The sequence below is a fragment of the Babylonia areolata genome, chromosome 23, assembly GCF_041734735.1.
Source record: "Babylonia areolata isolate BAREFJ2019XMU chromosome 23, ASM4173473v1, whole genome shotgun sequence".
NCBI classification, from domain to species: Eukaryota; Metazoa; Mollusca; class Gastropoda; order Neogastropoda; family Buccinidae; genus Babylonia; species Babylonia areolata.
Window position 1 is genome coordinate 7,675,927 of NC_134898.1, and position 13,373 is coordinate 7,689,299.

Sequence of the window (13,373 nt, forward strand, 5' to 3'; positions counted from 1 at the left end):
TAGAATTCAAGTTGACTGCTCTAGAGCACCTTGACAGACACGGGAATGTCAGTGCCACGGCAGAAGAGTTTGGTGTGGACAGAAAACAAATTAGGATGTGGCGAGCTAACAGAGATGTCCTTCTGCAGCATGAAACTGGCAGAGAAAAGCGAAAGTTGAAACTGCACCCTGGTCGGACTGTGAAGTCGGAGGAGTTGGAGGTTAGACTTTTTGAGTTTCTACAAGAAGAAAGAAGCGAAGGGCGAGTTGTTAGAAATAAAGACTTGCAGAGAAAAGCGCGAGAGATAGGGGCGGGTCTGAACCTTCAAGACTTTGATGCGTCAAACATGTGGCTACAAAGGTGGAAAAAACGGCACCATGTATCCAGTCGCCTCTGTACGTCCAGTAACCAGAAGGTGCCGGCAGATTTTGAGGAGCAGCTCCTGCACTTCAGAAGAAATATCCTGCGACTTCGTCACCGCCACATGTACGCATTAGGACAAATGCTAAACATGGACCAAACAATGGTCAGGTTTGACATGCCACCCAACCGCACAAATGAGATCAAAGGATCAAAGCGGGTGCGCATCAAGACAACGAAAGTAGAGAAGAGGGGTTTTACAGTCGCCCTCTGTGCCGCTGCTGACGGCAGCAAACTGCCAGCGTTTCTGATCTTCAAAGAACGCACTGGAGAGATTCCTCGCCGTGTCCGCCAGCATCTCCAGATTCCAGCCAACGTGCGCGTCACAGCGACACGGAATGGCTGGATGACACGGGACCAAGTTTTGTTCTGGACAGAGCGTGCGCTTGCCCCCTCAGAGACTCGGTGCCTGCTTCTGCTGGACAACTACGCCGCTCACAGGGCAGCTGATGTTTGAGCAGCTCTCGACGAGCAGGACGTTGACCTTGTGCTCGTGCCTGCTGGTTGCACAGCCCTCGGCCAACCCATCGACATCAGCATCATCAAGCCTTTCAAGGTAAATGAGACTTTAAGTTTAATGTGTGTGTGTGTGTGTGTGTGTGTGTGTGTGTGTGTGCGTGCGTGGCTGTGTGTGTGTGTGTGTGTGTGTGCGTGCGTGGCTGTGTGGTGTGTGTGTATGTGTGTGTGTGTGTGTGTGTGTGTGTGTGTGTGTGGTCATCTTTTTGGAGTTGTGCAGTGGAATGACAAATGTTGCTCCATAATTTCTCTTTGACATTCAGCGGAAGATCTGATGGCGGTTCCTGATTCTGATTGTGCAGGATCGGGTGCGCGACAGCTGGGTAACGTGGATGGCAGAGCCCAGACCCCCCACTGCTGCAGGCAACCTGAGGCAGCCCACCCGCCAGGACGTCGTCAACTGGGTGGGGAGAGCCTGGGACGGCGTTGGACGTGACGTCATCACCAAGGCCTTCCTCAGGTGCGGTGTGTCCAATGCCCTGGACGGCAGCGAGGACGATCAGACACTGGAGTGGTTCCCAGAGGAGATCGGGGTGGCACTTCCTCACGACGGCGACGCCGCTGCTGCTGCTGCTGCCGAGGAGAGCGCAAGCGACGCCAGTCTGACTAGTGATGAAGAATCACCTGCTTCAGACTCTGATGAAGCAATGTAGACAGTTGACGATTGTTGTTGAAAGTTTCAAGTTTCAAGCTGTTTTGTTTTTCAAGTTCAAGTTCAAGTTTTTCAAGTTGTTTTTGAATAAAAGCCGTTTTTGTTGAATAGACATGCTTTCAAGGTGTTCATTTACGAGTGATGGTGTGTAATAAGCCTTACGTATGTCTGTCTGCGAGTTTAACAATTTTATAATACACAAAATATCTTCATGTTGCTTCACATTTGCTTTAGTTTGAACAAACATAACACTTTACATACCAGATGGTATCATTATATGAATCATGTCTCCATTGCAATGAAGAATATGTTCGTGCATAGGGTCAAGTACCGAGTATAAGCCCACCCCCCACTTTTGTCCGAAATTCGTGCAGAGGAGGGGTGGGCTTATACTCGGTACTTTACGGTATTTACTCCGCCATGTTGGCAGCCATACTCGCGTTTTCGGGGTTATGCATGATGGGTGTGTTCTTGTTTCCATAACCCACCGACCGCTGACATGAATTATAGGATCTTTAACGTGCGTAATTGATCTTCTGTGTGCGTATACACACAAAGGGGGTTCAGTTACAAGCAGATCTGCTCATGTATTGACCTGGGAGATCGGAAAAATCCACACCCTTTACCCACCAGGTGCCGTTACCGAAATTCGAACCTGGAATCCTCAGATTGAGAGTTCAGCGCTTTAACCACTCGGCTATTGCGTCCGCCTGATTCAAATCTATATGATACACAAGTGTCAAAATATCAGAAACAGATTCACAAAAGGTTACAGAGGCTAGATAGTAATCATTCACACTGCTTCCTTGGTCAGATATATATGTGAAACGACCATTCTCGTCGCCATTACATAAGCCATTTAAGCCAATTGCAATGCTCATGTCCAGTAACTTTTTACCAAAAGAATTCAATACTGTATATTGTGGATGTCTCTTCAAATTGTTATCATCATCTTTTCATGGGTTTCAAGCAAATTATACCCACATAAAACAACAACAAACAACAACAACAAACTACAACAACCAAACAGAATTTAAAAAAAACAACAACAACAACAACAACAACAACCGGGGAACAGAGAAGTTCGTGCGTTTAAATCACCACACAATATAATGTCAATATCATCAAACAAAAACAAGTTTTCAAGAAAACTGTCTTCAAGCATGTTTATACCATTCTATATCACACACAGAATAGCATGGCAATTGTTCGAATGGCACATGTGTACAGACAAATAAAACATTTTTGGTGAATGCAAAGAAATCTTTATCAAGTACAAAATGCATACAAAACTCACTCATGACGGACTCAATCCTCCTCATGACGGACGTTTTAACTCTCTCCATACGAACGGCGAAAGAGACAACGTTAACAGCGTCTCATCCCAATTACCATCATCAAAATATTGCAAGCGGAACGCTCTGACACTGAAGAGGTGAATGTTGACAAAGAATACCACAGTTCTGACGACGGAAGCTAAAGGTTGGGTCATTCAGACACCCACTGGACATCCGAGGGGTCTGTGTAGAGGAGAAGAGAGCACTGGCCGTACTGAGTGAGTTAAGAACTAACAGTTTACCCATAAGACAAATTATCCCCCCTGAACGTCTGCCATCTTGTGTCAGCTTAACTGCTGGCTTCACAAACAATTTGTGTTCTTGAAATAAGTCAGATTCAAATTTATCAACAAAAGTGTCAACGAAACAAAATCGAATGAAGAAATAAACTGAACAAAAACAGTATTCCCAAGCTTTGAAATTATGACACATTCCAATTAAGATATCTGAACAGACATTTTTTTTCATGTACATATCCAAATTTCCTGACGTTGTGGAATAAAAACTGCCATTATCTCTGGTTCATATAACTGTCATCAACATCCTCATTTTTTTCATTGATGTTTTCATGACTGTCTTCTCCCCCGCCCTCTCTCCCACCCCCTACCCCAACCCATGTGGTACCAAAAGCCACTAGCACACTTATCTCCTATCTCATCTGGAATTACACACTCATCCTCGTTGTCTATACAGCATCTCAGTCATCACTCATCACGTCATGTTTACAAAAGTCGAAATCAGCCGCAGAAAACACTTCCTGCCATAACCATCGTCAACACCCGTTTTCACTCCCACTAACCACGTCATCACTCAAACACGTTTCTGTTCTTGACATGGAAACATGTAAGGAAATCCCAGATTTAGTTCAACGTTCAACAAACTTTCAATTCGCTTGCCGTGATGCACGTGCTTTGTTATCCAGTTCGACGCACATCGGTCTGTCACTGGCCATCATGTCACTATGCTCTCCACATGGCATGGTTGGCCTGTTGCCTGAATCTTCCCGTACCCAAATTGCACGTGAACAGCTTTTAACCGGTGTAAATCCTAAATTGTTCACCGTAAAACAACTGAGACTGAAAATTTGAAGACGGCCGAATTTGAGAATTCGTTGAATGGGGCAGAATTTACAACTTTGAAGGGACGGCCAAAATCTTGCGTGGCCTTTTCCAGTTGGTCATCAGGATTCAGGACAACCTTTTTTCCTTCGATCACCAGGTGATCGTATCCCATAGTGGCCTTCTTGCCCTGGTCTCTAGCTGTCTTGAGATTACGGGATATTTCTTTCTGATTTCTCTCACTTTTGAAGTGAAATCTTCGCTGATAAAGATGCTGCTTCCTTTCAGTTTACGTTTTTCTTTCAGAACTTTATGTCTTAAGAGAAGGTACAACGAGCTCCAAGGGGTGACATGGGATTAGCGTTCAGATGATGGACTCTGTCTAAATGGATTGTGTCTGTTATTTCTAGCTTGTCTACGGTCATTTCACCAACCAGTTTCACAGTCCTGCCAAGTTTCTTTTTCAGCTCTCTGTATTCCAAAGATAACCAGATTGTTTCGCTTTGAAATACCTTCTTGATCATCTGCCCTGTTCTCTAGATTTTCGATTTTTCTTTTCAAATCACAGTTTTCTTCCTTCCTAAGTTTGTTTTCTTTCTTCAGATTATAAACAATATACCCTATATCATCTGCCTTTTGTTTCAAGTCAAAATTTGACTATTTTAATTCGGTCATATCATTTTTTGATCATCGAGCCTCTCCTTTAAACCCAACACTGACATAATATCTTTCAGAGTAGGATCTTTAGTCGGTTTTTCACCTGATTCAGGGTCCAGGGTTCAGTTCGACGTCATCATACTGATGAATTACATTGCCCATGTGCAGGAGAAAGAGGAGCACACCTGTCACTACACCGTCCGGTCTGCTTTGCAGGTCAAACGTGCTGATGCATGGCGGCCTTAAATTGTGCACGCTTCGTCATGAGGGGTCAACTCTATGTTCCCACATGTCTGTGTTCCCCCAAATTTTCTTTCAGCCAGGTTAAGTTCCCCCTGTCTACATTCCCGCAGGTCTGTGTCCCCCCATGTCTATGTTCCCCCAAATTTACGTTTTTTTGGTCTTTGTTCCCCCAGGTCTATGTTCCCCCGGGTCTATATTACCCCAGGTCAATGTTCCCCCAGGTCTATATTCCCCTAGGTCTATGTTCCCCCATTGCTGACCATTATTGAACACAATCCAAAAGTGCTCGGACTGCATTATGTTGTCACATCTGTGCATTACAATGTCTTTGAAGGTGTTTGACTGCTGCCTGACCACTGCTGATCACAATCAGAATTTAGCTTGATCACTTTCTATGCAATATTGGAACGTTTTAGCATGAGTTCACGATTAACTGACCGCAGCTGAATACTGCTGGCCATTACCGACCATTATTTGCCATTTGCCATTTGACCACTGCATGAAAATCTTCAGATTGCTATATTTTGTCACATTTGTGCATTATCATGACGTCCTGGTATTTTTGTTGTTAACTGCAAACTGACCGCTGCTGACCACTGACTACCACTGACCTCTGACCACTGCTCACCACTAACCAGTGACATCACTTACCACTGCTGAGCACAACTGACCACTACAGACCACTGACAAATATTACCAACTGACCACTACCAACCGCTACTGACCGCTGACTACTGCTAATTACATACCACTGCCAACCACAGACCACTGCCGGCCATCACTTTCCACTATAATTATACTGACCATTATTGACCACTGACTATTGCTGACCACTGATGACAACCACTGACCACTGCTGGCCACTGATTAATGCTGACCACTGAGCACGACTGACGACTACTAACCGCTGACCACCGCCGACCACTATGGATCACTGACCACCGCTGACCACTGCTGACCTGCATCAAAAAGTGTATGATGATTAAACAAACATGTTTGGGGGAACATAGACCTGGGGAAATACAAAACCTGGAGGAACATAGACCTGGGGGGGGGGGGTTAGACCTGGGGGGATCATAGACCTGAGGGAATATTCAAATTCAAATTCAAAAACACTTTATTAATCCATATGGAAATTAACGTGTGCAATCACAGGCTCGTTGTAGACACCAGCATAAAATGAACATATGTACCATACAATACACTAAAAATAAGTCAGATATAAACTCTCAGTAGCTGACTAAACAACCCCACACCCGCACACCCCCACACATGCGCACACATTAAGACAATAAAGTATTGCACAACATTGTAGGCCTATACCGATAGAAAACATCCAGCAAATAAAATATAAATATTTAACTCTCACCCTCACCCCCCACGCACATACGTGTAAAGACAAGGTAGTGTACAACAATGTAAAAAACAGAAAAAAAAAGAAAGAAAAAAAAAGATCGGATATAAATGTAAAATGCACACACACACACACACCCACCCACACACACACACACACACACACATGCACACATTAAGACAATAACGTATTGCACAACAATGTAAACAAATGAAAACATCCAGCATATTAGAACATCCATCAAATAAATCGTGTTTATAAGTAAAATGCCCACACACACACTTACACACATACAAACACGCACACGCACACGCACACACACACATGCATGAACGCTTGTGCGCCCGCATCCTCTCACAACATATATCACGCCAATAAAATCAGTAAACTAACATCAAGATACATGAAATCCATAAAATCACAAGCACGTACACACAAAGTAACGCTTGCCTGTGCTCAGCCACACAGTCCCACACAAAATGTCTGCACCCATGCACTCGCCTACCGAAGAATTCAGGTGGTGCTGGGAGGGGGGGGGGGGGAGGTTTGCGTCACAGTCCTATGAGTGAGTGTATTGTATGATTTGATTGTGTGCGCGAAGAGCTGAAGGAATGAATGAACTAATGTAACGATATGTTCTTGCGCGTGGAGCTATGAACCTGCCACTTCTGTCCGATCGTCGACTATTAATGTCATCATGTAGTGGGTGTGTTTCGTCTAGACCTGGGGTAACATAGACCTGAGGGGATTTAGACCTGGGGGAACATAGATCTACCAAAAACGGTGATTTTTTTTTAACATGCACATAGGGTATCATGGACCTGGGGGTACATAAACATGCTCCACGTCATGAACCCGATAAAAACTGGCAAAAATCCGGCAGAAACACCTCTAAATTGTAACGGTGGGACAGGAATAATGCACCAACCCAGCCTGCATACACAAAGCATCAGAACTGGAAAGTCACTCAAGAAAGTACAGTTGACTAAAGTCAACGGAGCCAAGAAACGTTCGTCCACACCTCGACATCTCACCTTTGAACCCCAGAGAGAGAGAGAGAAAGAGAGAGAGTCGTTTATTCAGTTGTTGCTTACCAAAATATCTACTTGGTCCACTCAGTCAAGTACTCCTCGAACTGATTGAAATGTTTCCTCGCCAGCACTGGTCGGTGCAGTGGAAAACAACATTCACCCTTTATTCATTTGACCTGGGATGAATTCTTTATAATTTAGTTTCTTTCCTCGGGTACAGAACTGTGTGAGAGGTATCTTTAGAATAAAAAGGAAAGAGAAAGGCGGTTAATTTTTGAAACCCCCATGGGGTGATATATTTCCTATTGGCCACGAGTTTTAAGCAAAAGGAGAGTGCTTTTATATATAATTTTTATTCTTGGTATTTTTGTTTCGTTTAGGAACAGTGTGTGTGTGTGTGTGTGTGTGTGTGTGTGTGCTTGCACGCGCGCGCGCGTGCGTGTGTGTATTGGATAATGCTGAGCTGTGACGACGCACTGTCTAACACACAGCAATACAATACAAACGCGCGTGTACGTACAGCACCGCTGGGCAATGTGTACACAGAGAGCGACTGTGATCTCTTGTGTCAACTCTGAGTCCCTTCCCCTGTGTGTTGAGACACACGCCGGGTTGACAGTCAGACTGGTTGTCCTGAAGCGCTGACACACTGGCACAGTGGTAGTGCTCACACCGCCTAGCTGCCCGACACCTGATTTCCGCTGATGGCAGCCCCTTGTAGTATTATTTATTATTTTAAAAAATCACTCCTCGGGCACTTTACTTGGTCTACTGACAGCTACTCCACAAAAGTAGCTTTTTATCAAATGCGAGAGCTCTGTGTTTTTCACATTCATGCGCGGACATTATCCCGCGGAGGATGGGATCTGCAGAACATGCACGCACACGCACACACAGGTACACTTACACACACAGAAATACAGACACAACCACAGACAGACAGACAGACAGACACACACACACACACACACACACACACACACACACACACACACACACAACATAGGCGTACGAGCGCGCAGGTATGCGCGAACGAACAAATGCACGCCTCTGCAACTGTCTTGTCTCTGTGACTGAATTTCCTGATCTCTGTTTCTGTCTGTGTGTTTGCGTGTCTGTGTGTCTGTCTCTGAAAAAAAAAGTATGATTCACTCTCTACCTGAATACAACATTCAATAAGCGAAGCTTTTATGTCGTATAATGAAGACCAACGCGAATGTGCAACTTTAGAATTCTACTGTATATCGCCCTTCTAATGATCTGTGACCAGTACGAACAAACCATGTCTCCTTCCTGTTCACCTCCCTTCCCCCATGTATTTCTCTGTCTCTCTCTCCCTCACGCTTCTGTCTATCTCAACCTCTCTTTCTGACTCGAATTTCTCCCCCCATTGTCTCTCTCTGTCTCTCCATATCTATTATGTGTATGTGTACGTGTATTTGTAAGCAGTGTGGATGTGCATGGGTATGTGTGCAGGCCACGTTTGATTATCACAAAATATTAGTGATGGTTATATGTTTATGTGCATGTGCATGTTGTGTATTCGTTTGTGTGAGTGTCATGTCTGTTAAAGTTACTGCATTCGTCTTTTCTTATTATGTTATTCTTTTTGTTCTTTTTTGGTCTTTTTTTCCGCTTGTTTTATTTGTCCGGTGGGCAGGATGTAAAAAGGCATGTCTTTAATTATTGCACTCCGCTAATTAGATAAAATTCAGATCAATTCAATTCAATTCAATTCATTTCTCCCCCCCCCCTCTCTCTCTCTCTCTCTCTCGCAATTATTTTGCCATTGTACAAGAAAGGTGATGCTAACAATCCAATGAATTACAGAGGTATTTCTCTTTGTGATGTAAGTAGCAAGATTTTTAGTTCCGTTATCAATAATAGATAACAAGAGTGGACTGAAGAAGAGATCCAAGCAGGTTTTAAAAAAGAAGATTCAACTGTGGATCATATGTTTACCTTATTAGTGTTTATTCAAAACAGTTTTCATATCAATCGTAAATTATATGTAGCATTTATAGACTTTGAAAAGGCATTTGATTCTATCAACAGAAATCTGCTCTGGCCTATTTTGTTTAAGAATGGAGTAAAAGGTAAGTTATACATATGTATTAAAAGTATGTACGAAAATATCAAATGTAGGATAAGACATAGTGCTAAACTCACAGATTATGTTAAATGTACAGCAGGAGTTAAACAAGGAGGTGTATGTAGCCCTGTCTTATTTTCTGTTGTTGTTTTTTTTATGAATGAGTTAGAGCGTTAGAAATGAAAGACATGGTGTTATACTTTCTCTTATGATGCTTTTGAATTATTCATTCTATTGTTAGCTGATGATGTCATTCTATTATCAGAGACAGTTGTGGGGTTGCAGCGTCAGCTAAACAGTCTGTATCATGCTGCTTCTTCGCTTCATTTGAAGGTTAATATGTATGAAATTAATATCATTATATTTCGGAAGGGGGGTTTCTTAGGTGCAAGAGAAAGGTGGGTCTATAAAGGTATAACAATGCTCATAGTTAATGTTTACAAATATTTAGGAATATTTTTCTCCACGCGTCTGAGTTTCACTGCTGCTTGCAAAGACCTTGCCAGTGGAGCAAAAAATGCTTTGTTGTGTATCATGTGGAGGCTTTATATCCTTAATAACAATTCTTTCCAGCTATTCATTAAACTGTTTGATTCACGAGTTCAACCAATACTACAGTATGGGTCCGAATTATGGTAATTAGAAAAAGCTTCAGTTCATTGTGAGTTAGTACATTTATTTGCAATTAAGAAGTGTTCATGAGTACATATGTGTACATCCAATGATCTTGTTTACAGTGAGACAGAAAGATATCTCATGTATGTGAATTCTGCAGTTAGCTGTATTCGTTACTGCCTCAAGTTAATTCAGATGGAAACATTTAGACAATCATACAAAGCGTGTAAAATGTTACATGACTTGGATGTAAATGGAAAGAAAAACTGGGTTTCAAATGTTCGTGTTTGTTTGTATAAGAATGGTTTTGGCAACGTCTGGGTAAATCAAGGTGTTGCCAGTATGAATGGATTTATAGATGTCTTTCGTCAACGTTTGATTGACATTATTTGCAAATGAACATGGACCGACAGTTGAAACATGTAACAAAAAGATTTCGATTTGGCATTTCTGCCTTGAACGCACACCGATTTAGATATGTCATGTAATAATTATGAACTGTTATGTCCATTGTGCAGAACATCAAAAGAAGATGATATGCACTTCGTTCTCTGTTGTCCCAAAGTTAGCGATATTAGATCTGAATCTATTAATCCTAAATATTACAGAGATCCTTGTCTGTTCAAACTAAGTTTGTTGCTGTCATGCACAAAACCTCGTGCTATACGTGAGGCATGCCCACATGTCGATTCAGCCCATACTTCACAGACACACCACTACTGGTTGATCGTTTTAAAATAAACAATAACATCTAATGGACGCGATCATTGATTACTGAAAGGCGACCCATCATGACTGTGAGCTGGGTGGGCAGTATTTGAAATCGTGTAGTGTGGCTGAATGAATCCGCCAGGTGTTAAGATCACACTGGTCAGTTTTTACAGGCAACCTACAAGCTTCAGAACAAAAGTGATTTTTTTTGTGAATTTGATTAATAGTTTGTCATGGTGTTATTGTTTAATGTTTGAATTATTAGTAAATTATTGAGAGGGCTCAAAACCCAAATATTAGAGAAGGACCTGTATTTTTCTGCAAAATAAAATCTGCTACACAACAATACCCAGATGCACCCTTCCACTGGCTAAGAGGAGACAACCTGACAAAAATCCCCAATCCCACGGCTTTCATACAGTACCAATGGGATGAATGGCTGTTGGGTTAAACAGTCACTAACTGTATGCAGTCTGGCCTTAGGGCGACACCAGGCTGACGGACTCCACACAGATGGACATCCATTGCCCTTCGCTGATAAGAGGCTCTGTCAGGGCGACCGAACTTTTTCCCTCACCACATAGAACACCCTTCTATGGATACTTACAAAACCCTGTCTCGCGTGCACCTCGGGGATCAGCTGCATAGCACGAGACATAAATTCAGATCCCCAAAACCCCAAAACAGGCGTGGCAAAAGAGGTGGGAAAAGATTGTGCTTTGGTAGCAGAATGACAAAAGCAGAGCAGCTGTCAAAGAAATTCTTTAGAATCGGCAGTTGGAATTGTTCCAGTGCGAGAATGAGAATCTCAACAATTGAGAAATTGGTATATGATTTTGACATTTTATGTCTCCAAGAGACCAGGACAAGTGCAGACAGACCAATACATTTTGAGAATTTCACAGTCTTTCAAAGGAATGAAGGAAGAGGAGTAGCAATCATACTGAACAAAAACCTAAAAAAACAAAGTTTCCACCATAAATCTAGAGAAATGGTGTAGCAACTCATATGAACTAGTGGGGGTGCATCTCGAAAAACCTGATGGAATTCACAAAAGCATCGTGCTTATCAATGCCTATGTTCACCCAGGAACCTGCACAAGAAAAGAGGATTGGGCCTTTTTAGAGGAAATAGAGAACGAACTTGGAGACTCAGTCATTATCTGTGGAGACCTTAATGCAAGATCCAAGCTATGGGACCAGCAGAACACCAACCCACAAGGACTCGCACTTGAAGGAATGATAGGGGAAATTCTTCTTAGCCCATTAACAACCACATCCCCAACTCGCCTTGGAACAAGACAAGGGGACAGTGACAGTGTGATCGACATCGCTCTAACATCTCCAAAATTCAGAGCAGAAATGAATGCAGAGATGCTTCCACACCAAGGCAGCGACCACCTCCCGGTAGTTTTCAGTCTACAGAAACTGTCAGATAAACGCTGCATGAAACCGCGTGATCCATTTCAGTATGAAACCAAAGAGACAACCGTCATCGAAAAATTAAGACGCAGAAGAAACAAAAGAACGGCACTGAACAGGATGCAAACTATTCAGCCCCCATGGTTAATACCGACACAGAGAGAACCTGGATAGAAAAACATGTGGCTGTCAAACTTTGGCAAAAAGAAAGAACAAAACCATCTCCAGACAAAGATATTGAAACAAAAATGAAAGAAAAAACTAAACAGTTTGAAACCATTGCTCAAGAGGCCAAAAATGACAAGTGGAAACAGTTTTGCGAGGCACTCAGTTATGACTCAACATTGACAGAGTTCTGGCAATTTTACCGTCGCATGGAAGGGAAAACGTGCACAACAACAACCCCAGACATGGTAGACACTGACGGAACCAAGCTTAAGACAAACGAAGAAAAAGGATCCGCCCTGCTCAAACGTTTCATACAACAGAGCGATCAAAGAAACTTAGATGAGAAAAAGAAATATGTTGAGGAGTTAAACCAAACCCTTATGCAGACTGGACCTGATGATGACTCGACAATAGATGATCTAAATGAAGCAATAGCTAAATGCAAGAAAGAATCTGCCCCTGGCCCAGACAAAGTTCGCTACTCGGACATCAAGGAACTATCGGAAGAAGACAGAAGCAAACTTTCCAATCTATATCAAAACAGTTTCCACAATGGACATGTGCCGGAGGACTGGACACACAGCTTCTTAAAACCCATACAAAAACCAGGAAAGGACCATCATCAGGTAAGTGGCTACCGGATCCTAACCATGCAAAACATCGCTGGAAAGCTCATGGAACGCATGATAGCCAGGAAACTTGCAAGGGATCTTGAACACAGGCACATTCTCCCTTCAAATCAAGGTGGTTACAGAACAGGCAAGTCCACATGGGAAAATGCAGCTGCTTTTGCATATGAGGTGTGTGAAGGATTTCAAAGGAAAGAAGAAACACTAGCAGTAGCAATCGACCTTGAAGATGCCTACAATAAAGTCCAGTTTGCACACCTCATGGAGCTGCTACTAAGGTATGGAGTAAGTTTGACACTGACAAGATGGATAGCAGCAGCACTTCAGGAAAGAACCGTCGTCCTACGCCTAGGAGATTGGATGTCTGCACCTTCTAAACTATCCATGGGACTGCCACAAGGGTCTCCGCTCTCTCCTGTCCTTTACAATGTCTACACGAAGGGCCTTGCAGACTTAAACAACAATGGAATAGCTCGGGTGCTTACTCTT

At 42.9% G+C, this 13,373-nt stretch overlaps 1 protein-coding gene across 1 annotated transcript; it reads left to right on the forward strand.

Annotated features, from left to right (window-relative positions):
* The first annotated feature begins 834 nt into the window (after positions 1–834).
* Positions 835–1,837, forward strand: LOC143298313 (uncharacterized). The gene is made up of 2 exons (XM_076611148.1): positions 835–956; positions 1,219–1,837. Exon 2 carries the CDS (start codon positions 1,249–1,251, stop codon positions 1,567–1,569), a length of 321 nt encoding a protein of 106 aa, XP_076467263.1. The 5' UTR covers positions 835–956; positions 1,219–1,248; the 3' UTR covers positions 1,570–1,837.
* Positions 1,838–13,373: the final 11,536 nt, after the last annotated feature.

Coding starts and splice junctions, on each gene's coding strand:
- LOC143298313 (XM_076611148.1), top strand. CDS start 1,249: ATGGCAGAGCCCAGACCCCCCACTGCTGCAGGCAACCTGAGGCAGCCC.